The sequence below is a fragment of the Mucor mucedo genome, assembly GCF_025094135.1.
Source record: "Mucor mucedo strain NRRL 3635 chromosome Unknown EV154scaffold_102, whole genome shotgun sequence".
NCBI classification, from domain to species: Eukaryota; Fungi; Mucoromycota; class Mucoromycetes; order Mucorales; family Mucoraceae; genus Mucor; species Mucor mucedo.
The window spans coordinates 1-19,530 of NW_026252386.1; the positions used below are offsets into that span (position 1 = coordinate 1).

The following is a 19,530-nucleotide window of genomic DNA, read 5'->3' on the forward strand; positions in this document are numbered from 1 at the left end:
CAAAAGATACTTCGCGAGCTTCACGTACTTCATCATGATACAATTGAACCTGAATATCTGCTTTCTGAATGCAAGAAGAGAAACAGAAATTTCCAGTATTAGAAACACTCCTACCAGAAAATGAGATAGCCAAAAGATGATTATGGATATGAATGACAATTGCGCTTTATTCGGATCACGTAAAAGGTGATGAAGCATTTTTTGGAGGTGTTGTATTCGAGTAATTAAATGAAGGTGTCTAGCCAGTAGCTTTGACTGATGAAATGATTCGCATAATATATAGTTGGTATATTTACCCTTGGCTGCCTAATGATGCCAATGACATATAGTCCGCATCTACCCGGGTTGCTCTTTTACAGTGAAACCCTAAATTACTGACCGTATTTAGCAGTTTCTTATGAGCTTGATAATAGTTATATGCGGTTATCAACTATATCGAGATATGAATTTGTTTTTTGTATATAATCCATATGCGATTTACCACACATACGTTTTCCCGTATTTTTATACGTGTATATCTGGTAATTTGTACAAAGGCATCGTAATAATATAATAAATATAACATTTTACGATTGGTTATGATACTGATACTGATGGAAAGATTCATTCGTATGAACCAATAAAATGAATAATAGAGACTGGTTTTTTTAATGATAAAACCCAAAGTTGCCAATGTATTGTTTCTCTTTCGTGCTCTTCTCGTTAATGAAGCGTAAACATTCACCATCCGACAATAGCACAGGAGAACGTAAGTAGATACTAGCTCCTAGTAAAGCAATAGATGACTGACCTAAAACAATTAAAGCATCCTCCGTAACAAAGCGCTTGGACAAGAGAAAGGGTAGAGAAGGTACATAAAATTTTCATTTACCTATAACTTTCTGTTTTTCATAATGCGTCTATGATTAGGGCAACTAGATGAGCAGCTGCTTCGTTTTTCTTGCCAAGATGTTGACATAAACATTACTTCTCCTACCATGCCTATTGATAACAGTTTCCGTGATATAATTCTTAATGCAATGAATAACTATACGCATAGTTTTAATGAAAGTATTAAGAGCACTGTCAAGTTTCTGGAGAAACATAAAATACATGTAGTTCGTAAAAACATGGACGAAAATATCAACATAATGATGGTTACTTCACCCATACAATACTTGGTTGGGGTTCTTAAGGGAAAATTTGAGAATAATTTTGTGTTGCATTCAGATAGGCATCCAAATCTTACTGCTGTTCCAAAAGATATGTTATTGCTTTACGCTTTTAGTCAAGTCTATGGGTATACAATCTACTGCTTTTCAAGTAGGTCTAAACCAGCAATAATTCATCCCAACAACAAGCACCGTCAAGACCGCTCTTTACCGTACTTTGGTGTGTTAAAATCAATTAATTCGTATACTGGTATTGTTGAATGGTTTGGATTGGAACTCAAAAACAGACCCAAAGATATGTCAGGTGATACCACCCCCACCAGTGAAATTCCCAAGAATATTGTAGCTAAAAAACGAGCCACAGACGAGAAAAAACCTAGAGCAAAGAGACAAAGTGTCTCATCTGTTATAGATGATGAAATAATAAGGCTGCTTGTTGAAGAAACGAACACATTATATCAAAAGAAATGGTCCAAGTTCAAAATTGACAAGCACAAAACCTTATCTGAAAATATACAAAATTTTTCATCAACTTTATCAACCAAACAGTTTCCAACAGGCTCTGCTGGTATTGTAAAAACAAAGGTTGAGCAGTTGATCAGACACAATCACTTTCCGACCGTAAAGCTTGAAGATATGCCAACGTCAGCATTGTGGGTGCAACAAAAAATCAATCGACTCAAACAAAATGGCAAAATCAGCATCGATAAATGTATCAGTGACTTTATTATGGGGTTAAACTCAGAATCATCAATACAAAATAGTGCGCCTGAGGATACAGATACGGCAATCGATGAGAATGACGACCAAGATTTAGAAGATATTGATTACAGAACAGTTAGTAGAAGCCTAAAACGAGTAGTTAATAAAGACTTGGACTATAGCATCTTTTTGAAAAAGCTCGAAGATCTGCAAGAGATCTGTGATAAATGCTGTTCGGGCCTTTCGAAAGCAACGGAGATTTTGGTTGACGGCATTATATCAGGTGATATTCTTCCTTCTAGAGAGCGTACCTTCTTTGATTTTCAATTCATTGATTTGCACTCACTTAAAATTGAAACTGGCGAAGAGAAAATCGCGATTGTAGATGACAGTGATGAAACGTTTTTGAAACAAAGTAATATATTTACGTTCAAAGGCTTTTGGAAATTACTTTCCAGTTCAGTAGGTAGAAAAAAACCACACGAGTTTAAACACCCGTAAGTAAATATGCTTAATTATTCTATTGAGAAAAGTGATTCCTAACTTATTTTACTCGTCATATAGGGTGATTGACTACGTATCAAGAAAAATATCAAGCGAAAACTATTGTGACTTTATAACCACGCCAACTTTAGTTTCTGCGTGTAAACAGTTCTTCACCAATTTTTTAAACATGTGGACCTATCAAAGATTTGTTTCTGATTTGAGGGTCACACTTACCCTTATTTTACGCTTGCATCTTTGTCCGAAGAAATCTCATCGTCTGAACCATCCACATGCATCAAAGAAGCAGAAACAAAATTCACAAAAATCCCTCAAAACAGTTAAAAAGCGACACCAAAAAAGGGTCATGATAGATTTGTTTGACGCGATTGCAAAATATAGCGCAGGAAAGCTGAACAAAATACATGTTGTGGAGAAACTTATCGACGGTGTTTTCAATTCTTGTGAGAGGGGCCGTTCAGATTTGGAACCACCTGTAAATAAAGATGATAATTCCAACGAATTTGAAGGTAATAATTAATGGAATACAGTCATACGTATTGTTTTTAAAAAGCTTCGTTTTTATAATTTTTACACAAATAAGACGCCGAAGATTTTAATGAGAATGACGAAGATTTAGTAATAATTGATAATGTTACTGAGTCAGATACCAATGATAAAGATGTCAAAGACCTATCAGCCAAAGAAATTAAAGCTTTGTGTGCAGTATGCACAATGTTGATTACGTCCCCTTCCATCGAAGGAAATGTAGACGCAACCTATATCAAAAAGCAACTTTATTACGATAAGCAAGAATCTATACCCGCCCATGTATTAGACACTTCTGCTAGAATAGTCAACGAGTTACGACTAATAAGTTGTAAAAAAGATGAAAAAAACGCTTTCAGATTTTTCCAGATGCGCAAAATCAGAAACTCACTGGTCAAGTTTGTTGGTCCGACAGGTACAAGATTTAAGGAGAATCGAATGTTTCCAAAAAAGGTCGAAGAAAAGCAAAAGATGTCTATCAATGTTGATGCCAGGACCTTATATCTTTTATTTGCTAAAGAGTACAGCATTTTTAAGCTCGATGGTGTAAATATGTTTACGAATTCGGCAACAATCAAGTCCATAGAGGACAAGAGGGCGGTTTTTTCAAACTTTTTCAATTTAAACATGGTTGAAAGAATTATCCAGGAACAAAAACTAACCCCAATGTATTCATTTAAGTTTTGTCATAAGTACAGCTTAAACTTTCTTGGGTATAAAAACTTGCAAAAGGAAGAAGTGCCACACGTTATTTCTACAAGTAGTTTCACCTCTTTGGATAGTAATACAGAAAATAGGAAACTGAAGGTCGAACGTCTTCACAAAGAAATCAAAGAAGAAAAAGCATTGCAAGTCCGTCTGAGTAAAAACGTTCGTGAAATAGAAAATACTAGAATGGATCTTGGCCAGACCTTAAGAAAAAACCAAAAGCTAGGTACAATGACTTGTGATTCAAACCTCTATCGAAACTTGAAGAATATCCGCAAGGAATGTAACGCAGTATACAGTCAACTTCTTTCTCTGAATAAATCAATTAAGACCAAGAGCTCAGAAATGTATCACTTAAACAAAGGGATACATAATCAGAATGAACCAACGTCAACAGCTGGTATACGTCTTTCTGAAAAATCACAAAATAGCATCATATCAGGCCAAGCAATTATTCAAGGCTTAGATCCAGGTGTTGTAACAACTGCTTCAATCAGTGCAACCAAATCTTCTTCTATGTTTCAAAGTATTAATAGGTATAGCGCACTGGAAAGTCTGGAAAATTATGACCATGATGTCGAAAATGAAGTGACCTTTGAACTGACGGCAAAGCGAGTAAATAGCGCTATTCTAGACACCGAGCACATGATACAGAGACAAAGAAAAATTAAAAACAAAAAGGAGTTTACACCGTCGTATCTAAACCAGCGTCAAGTTACTAGGAGTATTCGTTTGAAAAGATATTACCAGCATCTGCATTCCTCACATAAGAAGAAACTGTTCCGATTTTTAGGTAACTCTGGTAAAAACCGTAGCGTCATATCATTTCTGGGAAACTGGTCTGGTGTTTCGACTTACATAAGGGGTCATACTAGAAGAAGCTTAGACCCTTTTATAACACAACTAAAAAGTGTAGAATTGGACAGTTTTGCGGCGGTTGACGAGTACAAGTCAACAGTAACATGCAGCTCATGTTTTTCTTGCACAAGTAAGCAACTTGTCAGGAGAAACGGCAAAATCAAAAGGCTCAAAGGGGCAGTAGTTTGCAACAACTCGAAGTGCCCAAGAAGAATCTCCTCAAAATCAACAACCATTAACCGTGATCAAAACGGTGCAAAAAACATTGGGTTAATTGGTTTTTCTTCCATAGTCTCGATCGATGCTCAGCCGCTTCCGCCATTTAGACGTACCTTTTATAATACACATAAGTATGGCGACGGTAAACAAATATAATTTTACAGATACTAACATCATTTCGTTTAAAAGGTATGACTTATCAAATAAATACCAACAAGCCAGTCTGGCTACGTCGGTTGGTCCGGTTGATCCGGTGACTCAATTTTCCGAGTGATTGTCCCCCCAGACATGTCTCTCGCGCCAAAATTTTTATACTGCGGTTTCTTTTAATTATTCATTTTCATTTGCTGTTTCTTTTAACAAATTTAATTATTTTCTTACCAAATGCCAGACAACACGCAAAAACCTTTCAAGTTCACATCCAGTTTGTTTGAGCCTGAAGATGAGGACGAGTTTATTAATTAGTGCGACTTTGTTCCTGTTGTTGATTACAATAAATTCGAACTGGATGAGTTGGACTTTTCTAATTTCGAATCACGGGCTCCCAAGAAGCCTCGCCAAAATCCCGTTGAGGATTTGTCGCAACAAAATGAGGCTTTGCCTCAACAAGATGCTCTTAACGATTGGGACAACTACTTCGACTTAAATGACAACAATTGTTACGATGGGCCTGTGTTGACAGAGGAAGAAATTCTTGCCAATGAGAAGGAGGCTGCAGCAAAAGAAAAAGCTGCCAAAAAGGCTGCTCGGGAGAAGCGTCAGATGAAGCCTACGCAACTGGCCAATGACTGGGAGGAGAACCTTGAAGGTGTTAAGGCTGCCTTTTTTGAGTCGATGCAGGGAGGATTCCCCAAAGCTGAAGCTGTTGAGGTTGAGGCACCTGCTGTTCTTTGCGAACACCACGAAGTGAAATTTCGGGAAGTGAAATTATACTTCTTTCACCGTAAGTTTTTCTGACCGATTTGAAAGTGTACTTTTACTAAGAAACATCTTAATGTAGGCCATGTCAAGGTGAAATTCCAAGAGTGCGATTGCAAGCCTCTTTGGAAAACTTTAATGCTCTTGCAATTCATGCCTGCCAGCATTAGACAACCAAAGTGTGCTGTACACTTTGGTTTCTTGCAAGCCATTCACGACCGTAAGGTAATCGGCCAGGATTCAGTCACGTCCTGGGTCGAGTGGATGAATTTGCAGAATTCAAGAAGAGCCGCTAGTGACTCTGGTGAGGAGGTAAGACTAATTCATGGACTGTATTTACATTATTTGATTGCTTACACACATGTTTTTACAGTTGCTGTCACTTGGTCAAGATGTGTTGAACAGGTGTTATCTCATTTACTGTAGATTATTGCTGTCTATCGAGAGAACACTTGAGGAGGAGTTCGCACAGTCTTTGGATGGGATCACGTTGGCACCTTCCTGCGTTGTTTGTTTAGTAAGATTATTATAAAACGGCACCACATATCAATTTTTAATCCTATGATTTAGGGTTCCGAGCGAACAATGATAATAATGGATGGAAACTTTTCCCAGAAGCGCCATAATTGTGCTCATAACTCACCTGAGTCTTTTTTGGTGGATCAAGTTGACGAGCTTTGGGGTAAAGCGAAGGATGTGGAGAAGTTCCTGAAGGATGATTGCCCTGTCAGTGATTGTGTAAGATCTTGTTTTTATTTTCTTGATGAATATTTGATGAATATAATTAATCTGTTTTTTTTGAAATGTTTAAATTACTCTAGAATGCTGAACTCCAGTATGTCGGTGATGGTGATGGTAAAGATGGTGATGATAGGGATGATGGTGCTGGCGCTGGCGCTGGCGCCGGTGCTTGAGCTAAGACGAAGGCTAAGGCTAAGGTTAAGGCTAAGGCTAAGGCTAAGGTTAAGGCTAAGGCTAAGGCTAAGGCTAAGGCTAAGGCTAAGGCTAAGGCTAAGGCTAAATCCAAATCAAAGGGTAAAGTTAAGGCTAAGGCTGATGCTGGTGTTGACGGTGTTGTTGAGCCTGAGAAGCTTCATGCAGCTGAAGATAAGGCTGTGAAGAGTAGAGCCATTGATGCCAATGGTGTATTTGCCGCCGGCTGTGCTAGACACGGTATTCCTGCCTGCTTGTTTGATATTGACAAGGGCGAGGGGTAAATAAGAAAACCAACTACATCTATAATTCGTCAATGCTAATATTTCCAAATTTAGGTTCAAGTATGCATTGGCATCTATTGAACATGTATTGAACAATAGTGCTACTAAGGACCTCCCCTTGGACATCATGTATGACTTAGCTTGCCAGATTCGCCCTTCTGCCGAGGTAAAAGTTATAATTTGTTAGACTTTAAATAATATGATCTGACTTATTTTTTTTTATAGTATCGTTTTCCAAGTATGAAGGGCGTTTCTCGCTATGCGGTCACGGTGTTCCATGCCAGTTCAACAGCTGTACCTCAAATCCCAAGCAGTAATAAACGACGAAAATACTTAAAGCCTTCTGATTTTAAAGACCCATCCTTTGAGGAAAAACTTGGAAAGCTGAATTTGTACTAGTATGTATTTAACATCGTCACATCAAAGAAAGTTGTTAATTAATTGATCGATTCTATAGTGGCGAAAATAATGTTCTTGATCTGACGAAGTGGAATGTTATTCCAAAACGTTTAAAAAATATAACGGAAAAAATATTAGTTCATTATGGCCTTGTTTTGGATACAACGTTGTTGAATCAAGAATATGACATGTTGACTATTATAAGTAATTGCAAAACATTGAAAGAGCTTAATGATGCGGTGACAAACATTGATCCTTTTAACGAGGTTTCAGAGTTACCTTACATTCGTCTTGCAATACATAAACTGTGCGCGTTTTAACTAAACATCTAGCTAAAATTAAATACTAATGTTTTTTTCAGTTGTAACTCGATCTATAGAGACTTATTAACAAGAGATCATCATGAAGATTGGTACCGAATAAATGTTTATGGAGATCTGTTTGATTTTATTTTCACATCTAGAACAGAATATACAACAAAACGGTATGTTTTATAAAAAAATCATGCACTACGAAGCCAATCTTCTAAATATCTATACTACTATTTATAGATCCGAATGCCATTCAACAATAATAAAAAGACTGAAAGAACAGCAAGCTCTTCCCGAATCTACAAAAGACGTCAAACTTGATTTTATTTTTTCACATATGAATAATGAAATGACTGATAGTTTCTTTTGTGAAGATAAAAGTACTGACAAAGAATCGGGCAAAGATGGAAGAAAGGCTCATTATTTGCGTGAAAAATCTTTGGAGTATTGGACGACATTACTGCCGTATAGTTCTGAAATACAGCATCTTACCTCCATCTCTTGTCAGTTTAATAGACTGAAGTTAAGGGCATTTCGCTTTTGAATAAGCACATACTTGGGAAAATTATAAAATGTCATTTTTGATCAAATCGTTTCAGAAAATGCAAAAATTAAAGCTGCAAAAATAATCGCTGGCATAACTGTTCATGTTATCTTAAAGGAAGTTCGAATCCCAACAGATGCTCGTGATAGTTATTCAATTGCTGAATATTTAATGACGGTTATCTCGCTCATTGTAAGTTCTCGAGTTGTATTCAAAACATGTCATCTAACACATATTTCCCTCTATCTCTTACAGAGAATGGTGATTGAAAACTTTGAAAAATTGAGAATCATCTGTGATGCTGCAAAGGAAGATGATAGAGTATTTGCTAATTCTGTTTCTAACATCTCTTGTAAAGAAGATTCGTCGATTTCGTCACAAGAATCTGATTCGTCAGATGGATCTCAAGATCTCGAGGTTATAGAAAGGGAACTTCGTGTCAAAAGGAATATTAAAGAAGCCACGGGTAAATTCAAGGGACAATTATTATTATATAACAATTGTGATAGTGAGCACCAGACTTTTAGTTGTCAACTTAGTTTTATTATTTATTAAGAGTATTTCTGTAGTGATCTTAGACGATAAAATATATGGATAAGACAATTAAATGCAAATCGATAATAATACAGTGAGAGATGAGAAGAGAATATAGTTCTTAGATGTCAAAGATAAAAGAGTTTACGACGGGTTTATGTAAGAAGATGATGTGATTGTATAATTTACAATAGACAACAAACAGCAACAAAAAGCGGAGGAAATACTACTAGTATCAATTACAAGATAAATCCCAAATTTAGGTGAAGACAAAACTAAAGAATCTTTATTAAAAAATGAAAAAAAGCAAGCGTATTTATAGGAAAGATCCTATCCTGTGTAACAACAAGTCACATTATTATTGGCTGCAACAGTACTTGGGAAGAAATTACAGAAGTCGCACCTTAGCCTTCGGTAGTTGTTTTAAATTGCATTCAAGTCATAACTTATAGTTTCTATAATGGAGATATCGTTTTTTTTTTTTCTTTTTTTTAAATTTTTTTTTTTTCATATCGTTATAAAGTATAATAATAAAATCAGCATTAGTTTAGTGTAATCATGTTGCAAAGTAGTAAACCGAAGAGTAGACAATGTAATAATTTTACCACAAAGGCTGAAGTAATCTGGAATCAACTCGATTCTTTATATATATATATATATGAACTGTCAAAGTTTATGTGGCATTGTATGATTATCCTCTATTCTTGATATAACATGGTTTAGGCCAGTTTTTTCTTTTTGCAAACTAGAATAATTCTGAACGCGTAATGACTGGTGCGAGCGAAAAACCTATTTGAAAACTACCATGAGAAATAATAATATAGTTGATGTGGTAACAATATACAGTGGTAATTTCTATATCAGGATTCCTGTTATGCATCATTCCAACAGTATGAAAAAAAGTTTGTATAGTCACTGTTTTAATCTCTTCTGTTATGACGGCAATTGCGAAACGAGATCCCAGATAAGAAGTAGAAGGTTGAAGGAGTGTTTATCTTGACCTTTGAACTAGTATTACTAACTTCCCAAATTCTGATCTTCTAACGGCAAGCATATGAAATCATTGACTATGTTTATTAATATGGGTATTGATAACGGTTAAAAATAATGGTATAAGGACTTTTTATATGTGCAAGTTTGATGGTGTGTATGAATGCCACAAACATTATGAGTTCAAAAAATCTAACATCTCCCCAATTAGAAGCTATTTAAGCGCTTAAGACTTCAGCTAACTCACTTTCTAAATACTTCTACCCGTGAAATATTTACGTATTTACATAACTGTATTAAATTAGTCTTGTTCAGCATCATTGACTATCTCAATTTTTCCCTTGTGAAAAGCCTGCTGACAGATTAAAATTCATAAACTTCATTATTTGACAAAGATCATCATTTAATGCAGTTTACAACAGAATCTATCGTCACATTTCAAAGAACAATTAATGCGTCAATGATGAATTACGATCCAATGAAATCGTAAAAGCATTTACCACGAAAAGGTTTACAGAGAAAAAAATCAAGTCTAAACCAATTTTGTGTGACCAGGAAGAATCATCAACAAACATAAGGACATTTGCCAGTGGTCAAGATTATATAGGTTTAGCAGCTCATCATTCCATTAATTTTGATTGAGAATATATGTCAGTGGTCATTAGACACGAAGCACCTAGTGAGGGGTACACTGTAGAACATTTAGTCGCCTTGTTTTTGGGAGTTGTTGATGGTTATGATATCCGATCCAAGCTTGCTTTTAATTTTTGTGATGATGAACTAAAAAATTTAATAGTGGGTGTTTAATTACTGGAAACCGACATGTTTTATTAAAAAAAAGGAAAAGAGCACACTCTCTTCTGTCTTCCCCGTGTCATTAGTCTATGTTTACAGCAACTTTTGAGATAAGCATTTGGGTCAACTCCTACAAATGCATCAGAGTGCGTGGATATCCATGTTGAAAAGCCTAAGAATATTCACGACATATGTGTTTCACATTTATTTATCATCCCTTCTCCTGCACAAATAATGAATCATGACTAAAAGTGTCCTTACGTCGTTGACACCCTTAGTTCAAAGAAAAGAGAAGCAATACTGCTAAAACCCACGTAGCACTTTATTTTAATATATCAATAATATGACTGATGAAATTGTTGATTCTAGGCCACCGTCCAAACAGTTTTTCAAGTTTTTTTTTTTTTTTTTTTTTCTTTCAATTATATCTTGATATATTGAAATAAAGTGGTATAGTATCATTTCTCTTTTCCCATTGCTGGTTTTTTTCTCTCCATTCCAAACAAGTTCAAATTGCAGAAGAGAACTTACAGTTATGAAATACATTCATGATGGTAGTATACCACCAAGCTAAACTTGAACGTTGGTTTTTTTTTTTTTTTTTTTTTGTAGATTCCCTTCTGACCTCAATTTGTGAATATTTGCCCAATTATTAACAGACCTTGAAAAGCTCACAAAATTAAGTAAAGGAAATAATTGGTTACGCCAGAAAGTCTCCTTCATCAGAGGGTCAGGAAACGAGTAAAAATTTTGAACTCCATGAGCAATAATTTGCGTACTCCTTCCCTAGCAACATGTGTCTATGTCTCTGTTTGCTCACGGTCATCAACACCATTTCAAGAACACGATCTTTAAAATCAGGAAATTTATGATGGATTAAGCGATATTGATGGAGATACTCAAGGTAAATATTGATAGCACAGAATAGTCTTGCTCATTTACTAACAATAGTCTGTCAACTTGATACAGAGATGTCAAAGTATTTACAGTCTTCTTGGTATCTCTTAATTTTTCTAGACTATCATTTAAGGATTCAAAGGGTAAGATCAAGGTTCGTTCAAATGTTTTAAAATCGGCGTATGCTTGAGTACAAAAAACTCAAGAGAGATTTTATCAAACTGGCAATAGTTTCAAAATTTATGCTATTTATCTAGAAATACACTGGATATAAATGGTACAGGTGAGGGCTTTGACAATGTCACTATAACAGGTTGAGTTCTGGATAGACGTAGTAAAAAATCTCAATATCAGCCAATCTATCATTAAATTTTCTATACTTCTTGACGTTTTATTCCTTATAATCAACGTAAAAAAAAATTATACAAATTATTACCAAGACTTTCTACTTCATAATTCACCATAAAGAATATCCTTATTTTTGTTTCGTTGCTAAACAGCCTAACTGGAAAGGTCGGAGGACAAAAAAACAGTGAACTTGTGAAAAGAAAGGTTTCCAACATGTTATTGCCTTCCCACAGAAATGACACCACAGGTCTTTTTTGCCCGGATTAGATTCAGCTGGTTTACTTATAGTGCTGAAGACGACTGATCATGGATTTAATAAAGTTCGCTATAATCATGAAATATTGAAACTAGCATGTAATCTACAAAAAAAAACACCAATCAATATTCAATCTTGGTAGTGTGATAATCCATAATAAAAAAGAATAAAGGGTCCATAACTCATACAAAGATGGGTCTTCTAAAAAAATAGTTCTAATGTGATTTTCCTTTTTTATATTATTTTGAGTGCTCCTAGATAGTGCTTTTTGAATCTCGTTCAAGTAATGGAACATACGAGTATTTAGATGGTGGAGCGTGTACTCTGCTTGTAAGCAACAAATAATTGTCAAGTTTCTTTAACATACCCTGCAAAAGCCTTGCTCTCGTGCTGGGAGATCACTTTCGAGCATCTTTGGGATTTAAGCTTTTTAAAGGTTCTTGACGGTTGTGTAAGGAATTCGAAACAGAATCAGTTAAACTATCAATTAAAAAAAACTTTATCCCCAACTTTTTCCCTCAACCATGTCTTTTAGGATTACCATAAGAAACATCCTACATGTTTTATAACTCTTTAACACAGATTCCATTCTGTTTATTAATTTTTTTTCCTCCGTTAAAAGTAATAATTACTCGGTTTTTATAACAGGAGTGTTCTGGATATAGTGTGCCCAATAAAAAATAGAGAAAGTCCAGAAACAAGGTACAAATTCTGTATATGCCAGCAGGACGGATAAAAAAAAGAGCGTTTAAAATGGTCATATCTTGATTTGTATGCAGCAGCTCACATTTCATTTTCCACTGCTTCTCATCTTTTCAGTCATGTTTTTTTAGCAGCTTTTTGTTAAGTACTTTGTCCACATCGATATATGCTTTAGATTAAATATCATTTTCTAAATCGATGGGTTATTAAATAACTTGGGAATCTAGGTAAGGATAATATGAGAAATACCGGCCATGTCAAAATTATTGGCTATAGGACAACGCTTTTTATTACGTCAGAAACTATGTTGTCCTGTGCTCTCCAATTGATTGGTAGTTTATGAGTACTAAAGAATTAAATCAATCTTTTCTCTAAATTAGACTTGTTCAGGTACCCTAATCTCTAAGGGTTAGGCCTAATTGGTTATTGTGGGCATTCGGAAAGTTTCAGCAACCTTGCTTAACTTTATCAGTGACGTCAAGAACTTATTAGATAAAAGCTGGTATCCAAAGTTTCTTCAGGGCGATTTGCATGATTACTTGTATTTTCAAAACAATCTTCACTAGCAATAAAAAGCTGGTAATGATTTAAATCAATTACAACTTCAAAAGGTGTGTCACCAAAATCACTCAGGGATTTGTTGTTGGTGTTGTCGAAAGAGTCAATCATCGTGGTACCAGGAATAGCAATTTTTGAAATCTTAATTACCGCTTTGTTCTTCATACTATGCATTGTGTCAGTAGGCACCGTAGTGCAACCAAAAGCACAAGCTGGTTTGCTTCCTTTGACATGAACAGACACAAAGGTATTTGGGTTAGGATTTTCAAAAATTTGAGTACCAATTGGAGTAACATGTTGTAAAAAATTGAATATTTCCAATGATACATAGGCATCGCATGCGGCATAGTTGATTTGATTTTCTGACAGACTGGTGGAGCACCAATCACTAAGTCTTGGTGAATTGCTATCTTTGGTTAATTTCTTTTTAAATAATTGGGATCTAGCAAACCCGTAAAGTGGGAATAAAAAAACCGCAAATTGGTACCGTGAGCACTGTATACACAACAATTAAATGGAAGTCGAGTATTTTGGACACGTACAATCGTTTTCAAAATGTATTGGTACTATCCACATTTGCATGAGTAGAAAACCGCTTTTTTTTTTTGCAGGACGTAAATGTAACCAATGATTAGAAAATCCTCTCAAAAAAATAAAATCAAAAGGTATAAAAGAAGTCTTCAATTAACCGTTTATTTTTTTCGATATCAACATTAAACTGATTAAAAAAATTATTAAACTATGAAATACTCATTAGCACTTTTGACTCTTGTGTGCTTCCTCTTCCAATTTGTGTTTGTCACTGCTGCTGCTTTCAATCGTAGACAAGACGATCCTGATGATGCCAACAAGCAAGGTATGGGTGGCGGCTTTGGTGGTGGAAACGGTGGTGGAAACAGTGGTGGAAACGGTGGAGGTAATGGTGGAGCTCAAACACAATTTGGGAGTCCACTTTAACCCAGAAATAATCGAAATTGAGTACCAACCTGAATATCCAGTGTCAACAACAGAGTCTTTTTCTGCTGCAGTAGGATATGAAAGTGAAGAAGAAGATGACACGATAGGATCGTTGATTGTACAAATAAAAAATCATCTTGGACTACAAATACCAAACATACGGTCTTATCTTGAACTCCCTCCAACACAATCCAAAGAAAAAGGCAGAGCAATGACAGTGCGTGATGAGTCAAAAGCCGCAGCAACTTCGGAACCAGAAGCGTTAATATGTTTAGTGGCTTCTGTGATAAAGACTTTTGTCTCATTTACAGCCACTTGGTTATTATGGAAAAGCTTATCGCCATTATCTTGGTTGTATCAATACAAGAACGGGGTCACTGCTGGACAGTCAAAAACAATTTTGAAGAAAAAATAACTTTTTGTAAAAATTTATCTCAAATTCAATGCACTTCTTAAAAAGGCAAAGCCTAAGTCAATTGACTTTTTCAGCTTTTTTGTTGGAAGGTACATTGTTAACCGTGAATACGGCTGTGTTTACCTTCCCCCTTATTCACCTGAACTAAATCGGATTAAACAATTTTGGGAAAAGGAAACACTTACTACAAGAATATCCGATGCTTGTAACAGTATTCTCTTCAGTAATTTGCAAGTTTCTCGAGATAAACTTCCGCTTTAACTTTGGCACACTTTGTACCATAATATTTGTGCCTTGACAAATTTGTCTATTGTGTCAAAAACAGATTCCATTTGACTGTAAATAAAATAAATGAATTACCCGTAAAAGGTTTATAATAGATTACTTACAGCCGGTACTTTGAATGCAAGTTTTTATTGTACAATGACAGAATTAGGCCTGTCACCGCTTCGTAGTTACAAATCTTGACACCGGTGACAAATTTTTTTTATTTCTTCTCGTTTTGTCACCGCTATTTTTATTTCTACTTGACACCGGAAATGTCTAGAACTCCGTATTTTTTTCAAACGTATTTTTTCAAACGTATTTTTTCAAACGTATTTTTTCAAACGTGATGGTCTACACGTCGATTGACATGCCATATCATCTAAACCTCATTGGATTATCGTTTTCTGTTTTCCATAAAATCTGCTTTACTGTCATTACAAGCTACTACTGGAATGCAGATAGACAATTACCAAGCTCTGACTTGCTTGGGAGGTTTTTGCAACTGTTTCTATTTTAAGTAAAGGCTTAAACATTATGGATGATAAAATAGACAAATGAAATCATCCTGACATAAGCTTGTTTATCAATAAATAAAGCTGGTTCACACACTTTTTTCTTCTCCTTTTCTTTTTCCTTAACATACTTCTTTTATCGTATGAAAGTAACCGATCACATAAAAAGGTTAGTTTAGTAGTGACTCTTGTTTCTTGAAAAGAAGCTAAATTGAAAAAGATATATTGTGATATCCCGGCTGCGGCTAGTCTTTGCTATGGGAGGGCGACCTCCTTGGCAGGGTTCTTGAGTTTTTGGAAACTCTGGGGCTGTGAATGGCTGTGAGTGCACTGTAAATAGTGTTATTTATACTGGCTTCCTGGCCTTAGTCAGAATTTCTGTAAGTGGTATGTATAAAAAGAATACGGAGGTCTAGACATTTCCTATTGTTCTTCCTTGGCGCCACCGTCCTGGCACTGACATGATTTCCAAGCTCGTTTTACAAGAAAAACCAATTGTCAATGTAGTCGTCGAATATGTAATTGGTATGAATCTAACACGCAATTATCTGTTTTTTATTACTCTTATTCTTATTCTTATTCTCATTTGGTAGGAACCAGAGCTAAAGACAAGTACAAAGCCAATCCACCTGAATGGATCAATGGGACAAGATCTGATGTTCTCTTTACCTGTGATGAAAACGATAGTTCCTTGCCTCCTGTCCTCATCGAAGTACAACACGTGGTTGACGATAATTTTATGCGACGTCTTCTTGGCTACTGCCTTTCTCTTGAGAAGCAATATGGTGTTCTACCAATCGTTTTGATTTTCCCCGTCTCCTCCATTAAATTTGAAGTATTGAACCGAATCAGAAAGCGCAAATCTCATCCATTGCTTATCCACTATCCCTGCCATCCTTGGGCACAAGCTTGCTTTATAGTTGACCGAAACGGTTTAGAAGAAAACCTGCAGCAGCCTTTGATCCCATTTGCCAGTGTATGTTTATTCTTGGTACGACAAGATTTATCCCTCCTTCGCTCACCATATAATTCTGATCAAACGATGCAGCTCTTATACCGTCTGGCTCAGCATCATGTTGGAACTACCATTTTGGATCATGATCACATCACTGACGATGTTTTGTCCTTTTGCAATGAAACGAAGACTCGGCTGGAAAAAATACTACGCCTTCAAGAAAACGACCATGACAAAAATGAGGCTATATCATGTCTAAAAAACACACTTTTATTAGTCGGTTCATACCAAGAAAAGTTCAAACAACCTTGTATTGCCGCTGATTCTTACCCTGAGTTATCACCATCACCATCACCATCCACTACTTCCCACACTTCCCACACTGACCACCCTGACCACACTGAGCCATCCACTTCTGCTGCCTCCCCTCCTCCTCATTTACAGACACAGCTCCAAAAAACTGACGCTAACTGGGACTTTGTGGAAAATTGTATTCAAAAGCTCAATGGAGATCAGACTTCTTGGAAAGCTGTATACCAGCAAGGGAAAAGTCAGGGATTGTTTACTACCTATTCCAATGTTGCATCCATGAAACGTTCCTATTACCGAACAAAAAAATGAAAAATAAAAGCTGTTACATATAAAGAAACTAGGTTGTTCATTAGAGACCGTGCTGAGAAAACTTTCGTTATCAAGTTCTCATTAATAGTAACTGTAGATATGGATGTATTACCTTAGCTACAAATTTGTAATTGTAATGACTCTATTTAGTCAATGATGTATCGCGTCATCTTCTTCTTCTTCACTTTCATATCCTACTGCAGCAGAAAAAGACTCTGTTGTTGACACTGGATATTCAGGTTGGTACTCAATTTCGATTATTTCTGGGTTAAAGTGGACTCCCAAATTGTGTTTGAGCTCCACCATTACCTCCACCGTTTCCACCACTGTTTCCACCACCGTTTCCACCACCAAAGCCGCCACCCATACCTTGCTTGTTGGCATCATCAGGATCGTCTTGTCTACGATTGAAAGCAGCAGCAGTGACAAACACAAATTGGAAGAGGAAGCACACAAGAGTCAAAAGTGCTAATGAGTATTTCATAGTTTAATAATTTTTTTAATCAGTTTAATGTCGATATCGAAAAAAATAAACGGTTAATTGAAGACTTCTTTTATACCTTTTGATTTTATTTTTTTGAGAGGATTTCCTAACCATTGGTTACATTTACGTCCTGCAAAAAAAAAAGCGGTTTTCTACTCATGCAAATGTGGATAGTACCAATACATTTTGAAAACAATTGTACGTGTCCAAAATACTCGACTTCCATTTAATTGTTGTGTATACAGTGCTCACGGTACCAATTTGCGGGTTTTTCATTGGCCAATTTGCGGTTTTTTATTCCCACTTTACGGGTTTGCTAGATCCCAATTAGCGTTTTTATTTTTTCAAATTACGTTTTATTAAAATATTTTTATATATGTTCCTCGTTCAAACATCTTTCAAAAGTATCGAATGAATGTTTAACAAAACCTGGAAGATGTTTGAAAGGAATTTCATTACATGCTTCACTGATCCTGGTCTTAAGATCCTCAGTGTTCCCAAACTGGCTTCTTCTAACTTTACTCTTAACTACTGCCCAGAACTGCTCAATGGGGTTAAGTTCTGGGGAATAAGGAGGAAGATAAACGCATTTATAGCCTCTAGATTCAATAATATTGTCAATATCACAGTCTTTCTTATCATGAATAGGAGAGTTATCCATAATGGGATAAAATCCTTTCATCTCAGGATATTTATCCATTTGATCGAGAGTTTTCTTAATAAAATTAAGGTAATGACCGGAATTAGTTCCTCCAAAAGAAGGCTTCTTTACAGCAGTTGATTTTCTTTTACGGCTACCTACTACTTTTACTTTTTTTGGTGGTACTGGAACTCGTATCTCAATGTTTATTGTTCCCAATGCAGAAACAGCACCAAGAATAGTATGGCTAATAGCCTTAGTAGAAGGCGTGACAACAACAGCCGGTGTTCCTCTAACCGATCTTGCAGTAGGTGGCCTCATGTTAATATCAAAAGCACTTTCATCGATGAAAATGCAATTGGTATTAAAATCCATTGAGGTTTCAGACCATAACTCTACCCACTCACGACGAGCTTTAAGCTTCTCTGGGCTATTTCGAGCTTTAGGGTGACGGGTTACGCTCTTGATAGAAAGATTGCACTCCCTTGAGATAAACTCTCCAACGACTGTTTCTTTTAAACTAAAGTTTTCGAAGTTTTCAGTCAAACTATCTACTGCGTCTTTTGTGCGTGCCTGAGGAAACTCATCAAAGTAGTTTATCAAATACAGCTTATGCTCCTCTTGAAGCTGACTGGATTTTCGGTTAACTTTGTTCGTGTTTTTTTCATATATATCCCATTAAGGATCTTCCCTAAGTCTTTCCGCCCATTGCTGTCCAGTGCGTTCGTTTACTCCAGACAATTTTGCAGCTTTTGCAGCTTTAAAAAGTTTGATCTTAATATAATACAAAAACAAAGTTTTTTGGTCAACGGAATATGTTTTGTATTTAACTGCAGTATTTCCCGTGATCAGACAATTGCTGCAAAAGAAAGAGTTTGGCCTTGGTCAGGACTTACAGCCCCTTCCAGCTCAGTACGTATTTATTATAGTCATACATGTCTGTTGCTTCGCTTGGCCGCGCAAAAAATAAAAAAAAAAAAAAAAATAAGATCAATCCGAATTACTAAATATGGTATATACTACAAAGTCAAAACAATCATTATAATAGTACTCATAGTAGGAGTAGTTGTGTAGCAGTATACAGGTGTATGCTGTTACTCACCATTAAAGGATGTTTTTATTTCATGTTTTTATTATTTATTCGATTTATTTGTTTATTCTCAAGTAAATCATACCCAAATACGACAAATTCAATTTGTCTGATTGTTATAATATATTATATGTTGCGTAATATGTTGATGAGATTGAAATATGTGGGCATGTTTTTTCTTTAAGCTGAATCACTTTGAAAATTAGGATGCATCCTTAAAAATCCTTGAGCAAGGATAAGCAAACCCGTCATAATTGCAAGAAACATCGGAATCACAAAAATTTCGAGGCTTATCATAATTTTTTTTATAATGCCTGCAAAACTTTGGTGTAAGTCTGCTTCTTTGTTTAACTTCTTAACACGCTTTGTCATTTCAGAGCTGCCTGAAGTTCAACACTTTTACGTTTCTTACTCGTAAGTTCTTTTGTTGGAGTTTTCTTAGGAACAGAC

The 19,530-nt window shown here is 35.8% G+C and overlaps 6 protein-coding genes across 6 annotated transcripts; 5 read left to right on the forward strand and 1 right to left on the reverse strand.

Annotated features, from left to right (window-relative positions):
* The first annotated feature begins 4,993 nt into the window (after positions 1–4,993).
* Positions 4,994–6,535, forward strand: EV154DRAFT_520426 (uncharacterized protein). The gene is made up of 5 exons (XM_051602824.1): positions 4,994–5,613; positions 5,671–5,900; positions 5,962–6,105; positions 6,159–6,326; positions 6,410–6,535. The coding sequence occupies exons 1-5, from the start codon at positions 5,433–5,435 to the stop codon at positions 6,500–6,502; spliced, it is 816 nt and encodes a 271-aa protein (XP_051454002.1). The 5' UTR covers positions 4,994–5,432; the 3' UTR covers positions 6,503–6,535.
* An 836-nt stretch (positions 6,536–7,371) lies between these two features.
* On the forward strand, positions 7,372–8,059 carry EV154DRAFT_427101 (uncharacterized protein; the record flags this gene model as incomplete). Its single annotated transcript, XM_051596339.1, has 3 exons — positions 7,372–7,511; positions 7,566–7,688; positions 7,756–8,059. Coding segments are annotated over 3 exons (567 nt in total), but the record flags the coding sequence as incomplete, so codon positions are not given.
* Positions 8,060–8,145: 86 nt separating this feature from the next.
* Positions 8,146–8,752, forward strand: EV154DRAFT_12277 (uncharacterized protein). Its single transcript, XM_051593959.1, has 2 exons — positions 8,146–8,251; positions 8,315–8,752. Exons 1-2 carry the CDS (start codon positions 8,231–8,233, stop codon positions 8,612–8,614), a joined length of 321 nt encoding a protein of 106 aa, XP_051454004.1. The 5' UTR covers positions 8,146–8,230; the 3' UTR covers positions 8,615–8,752.
* A 4,933-nt stretch (positions 8,753–13,685) lies between these two features.
* On the forward strand, positions 13,686–14,511 carry EV154DRAFT_554495 (uncharacterized protein; the record flags this gene model as incomplete). Its single annotated transcript, XM_051605197.1, has 3 exons — positions 13,686–13,804; positions 13,897–14,055; positions 14,087–14,511. The coding sequence occupies exons 2-3, from the start codon at positions 13,998–14,000 to the stop codon at positions 14,509–14,511; spliced, it is 483 nt and encodes a 160-aa protein (XP_051454005.1). The 5' UTR covers positions 13,686–13,804; positions 13,897–13,997.
* Positions 14,512–15,715: 1,204 nt separating this feature from the next.
* Positions 15,716–16,866, forward strand: EV154DRAFT_427073 (uncharacterized protein; the record flags this gene model as incomplete). The annotated part of the gene is made up of 2 exons (XM_051596336.1): positions 15,716–15,815; positions 15,884–16,866. Coding segments are annotated over 2 exons (1,083 nt in total), but the record flags the coding sequence as incomplete, so codon positions are not given.
* Positions 16,867–16,911: 45 nt separating this feature from the next.
* Positions 16,912–17,540, reverse strand: EV154DRAFT_12339 (uncharacterized protein). The gene is made up of 3 exons (XM_051593963.1): positions 17,176–17,540; positions 16,979–17,093; positions 16,912–16,918 (listed from the first exon to the last, which is right to left on the reverse strand). Exons 1-2 carry the CDS (start codon positions 17,348–17,350, stop codon positions 17,017–17,019), a joined length of 252 nt encoding a protein of 83 aa, XP_051454007.1. The 5' UTR covers positions 17,351–17,540; the 3' UTR covers positions 16,912–16,918; positions 16,979–17,016.
* Positions 17,541–19,530: the final 1,990 nt, after the last annotated feature.

What these genes read in the sequence shown, in the direction of transcription:
- EV154DRAFT_12277 (XM_051593959.1), top strand. Translation starts at nt 8,231, where the DNA reads ATGACGGTTATCTCGCTCATT. An exon ending in TGACGGTTATCTCGCTCATT is followed by an intron (nt 8,252 to 8,314) that starts GTAAGTTCTCGA and finishes TATCTCTTACAG; the next exon opens with AGAATGGTGATTGAAAACTT.
- EV154DRAFT_520426 (XM_051602824.1), top strand. Translation starts at nt 5,433, where the DNA reads ATGAAGCCTACGCAACTGGCCAATGACTGGGAGGAGAACCTTGAAGGT. An exon ending in CTAGTGACTCTGGTGAGGAG is followed by an intron (nt 5,901 to 5,961) that starts GTAAGACTAATT and finishes ATGTTTTTACAG; the next exon opens with TTGCTGTCACTTGGTCAAGA. An exon ending in CTTCCTGCGTTGTTTGTTTA is followed by an intron (nt 6,106 to 6,158) that starts GTAAGATTATTA and finishes CCTATGATTTAG; the next exon opens with GGTTCCGAGCGAACAATGAT.
- EV154DRAFT_12339 (XM_051593963.1), bottom strand. Translation starts at nt 17,350, where the DNA reads ATGAAATACTCATTAGCACTTTTGACTCTTGTGTGCTTCCTCTTCCAA. An exon ending in CAGTGGTGGAAACGGTGGAG is followed by an intron (nt 17,094 to 17,175) that starts GTAATGGTGGAG and finishes CTGAATATCCAG; the next exon opens with TGTCAACAACAGAGTCTTTT.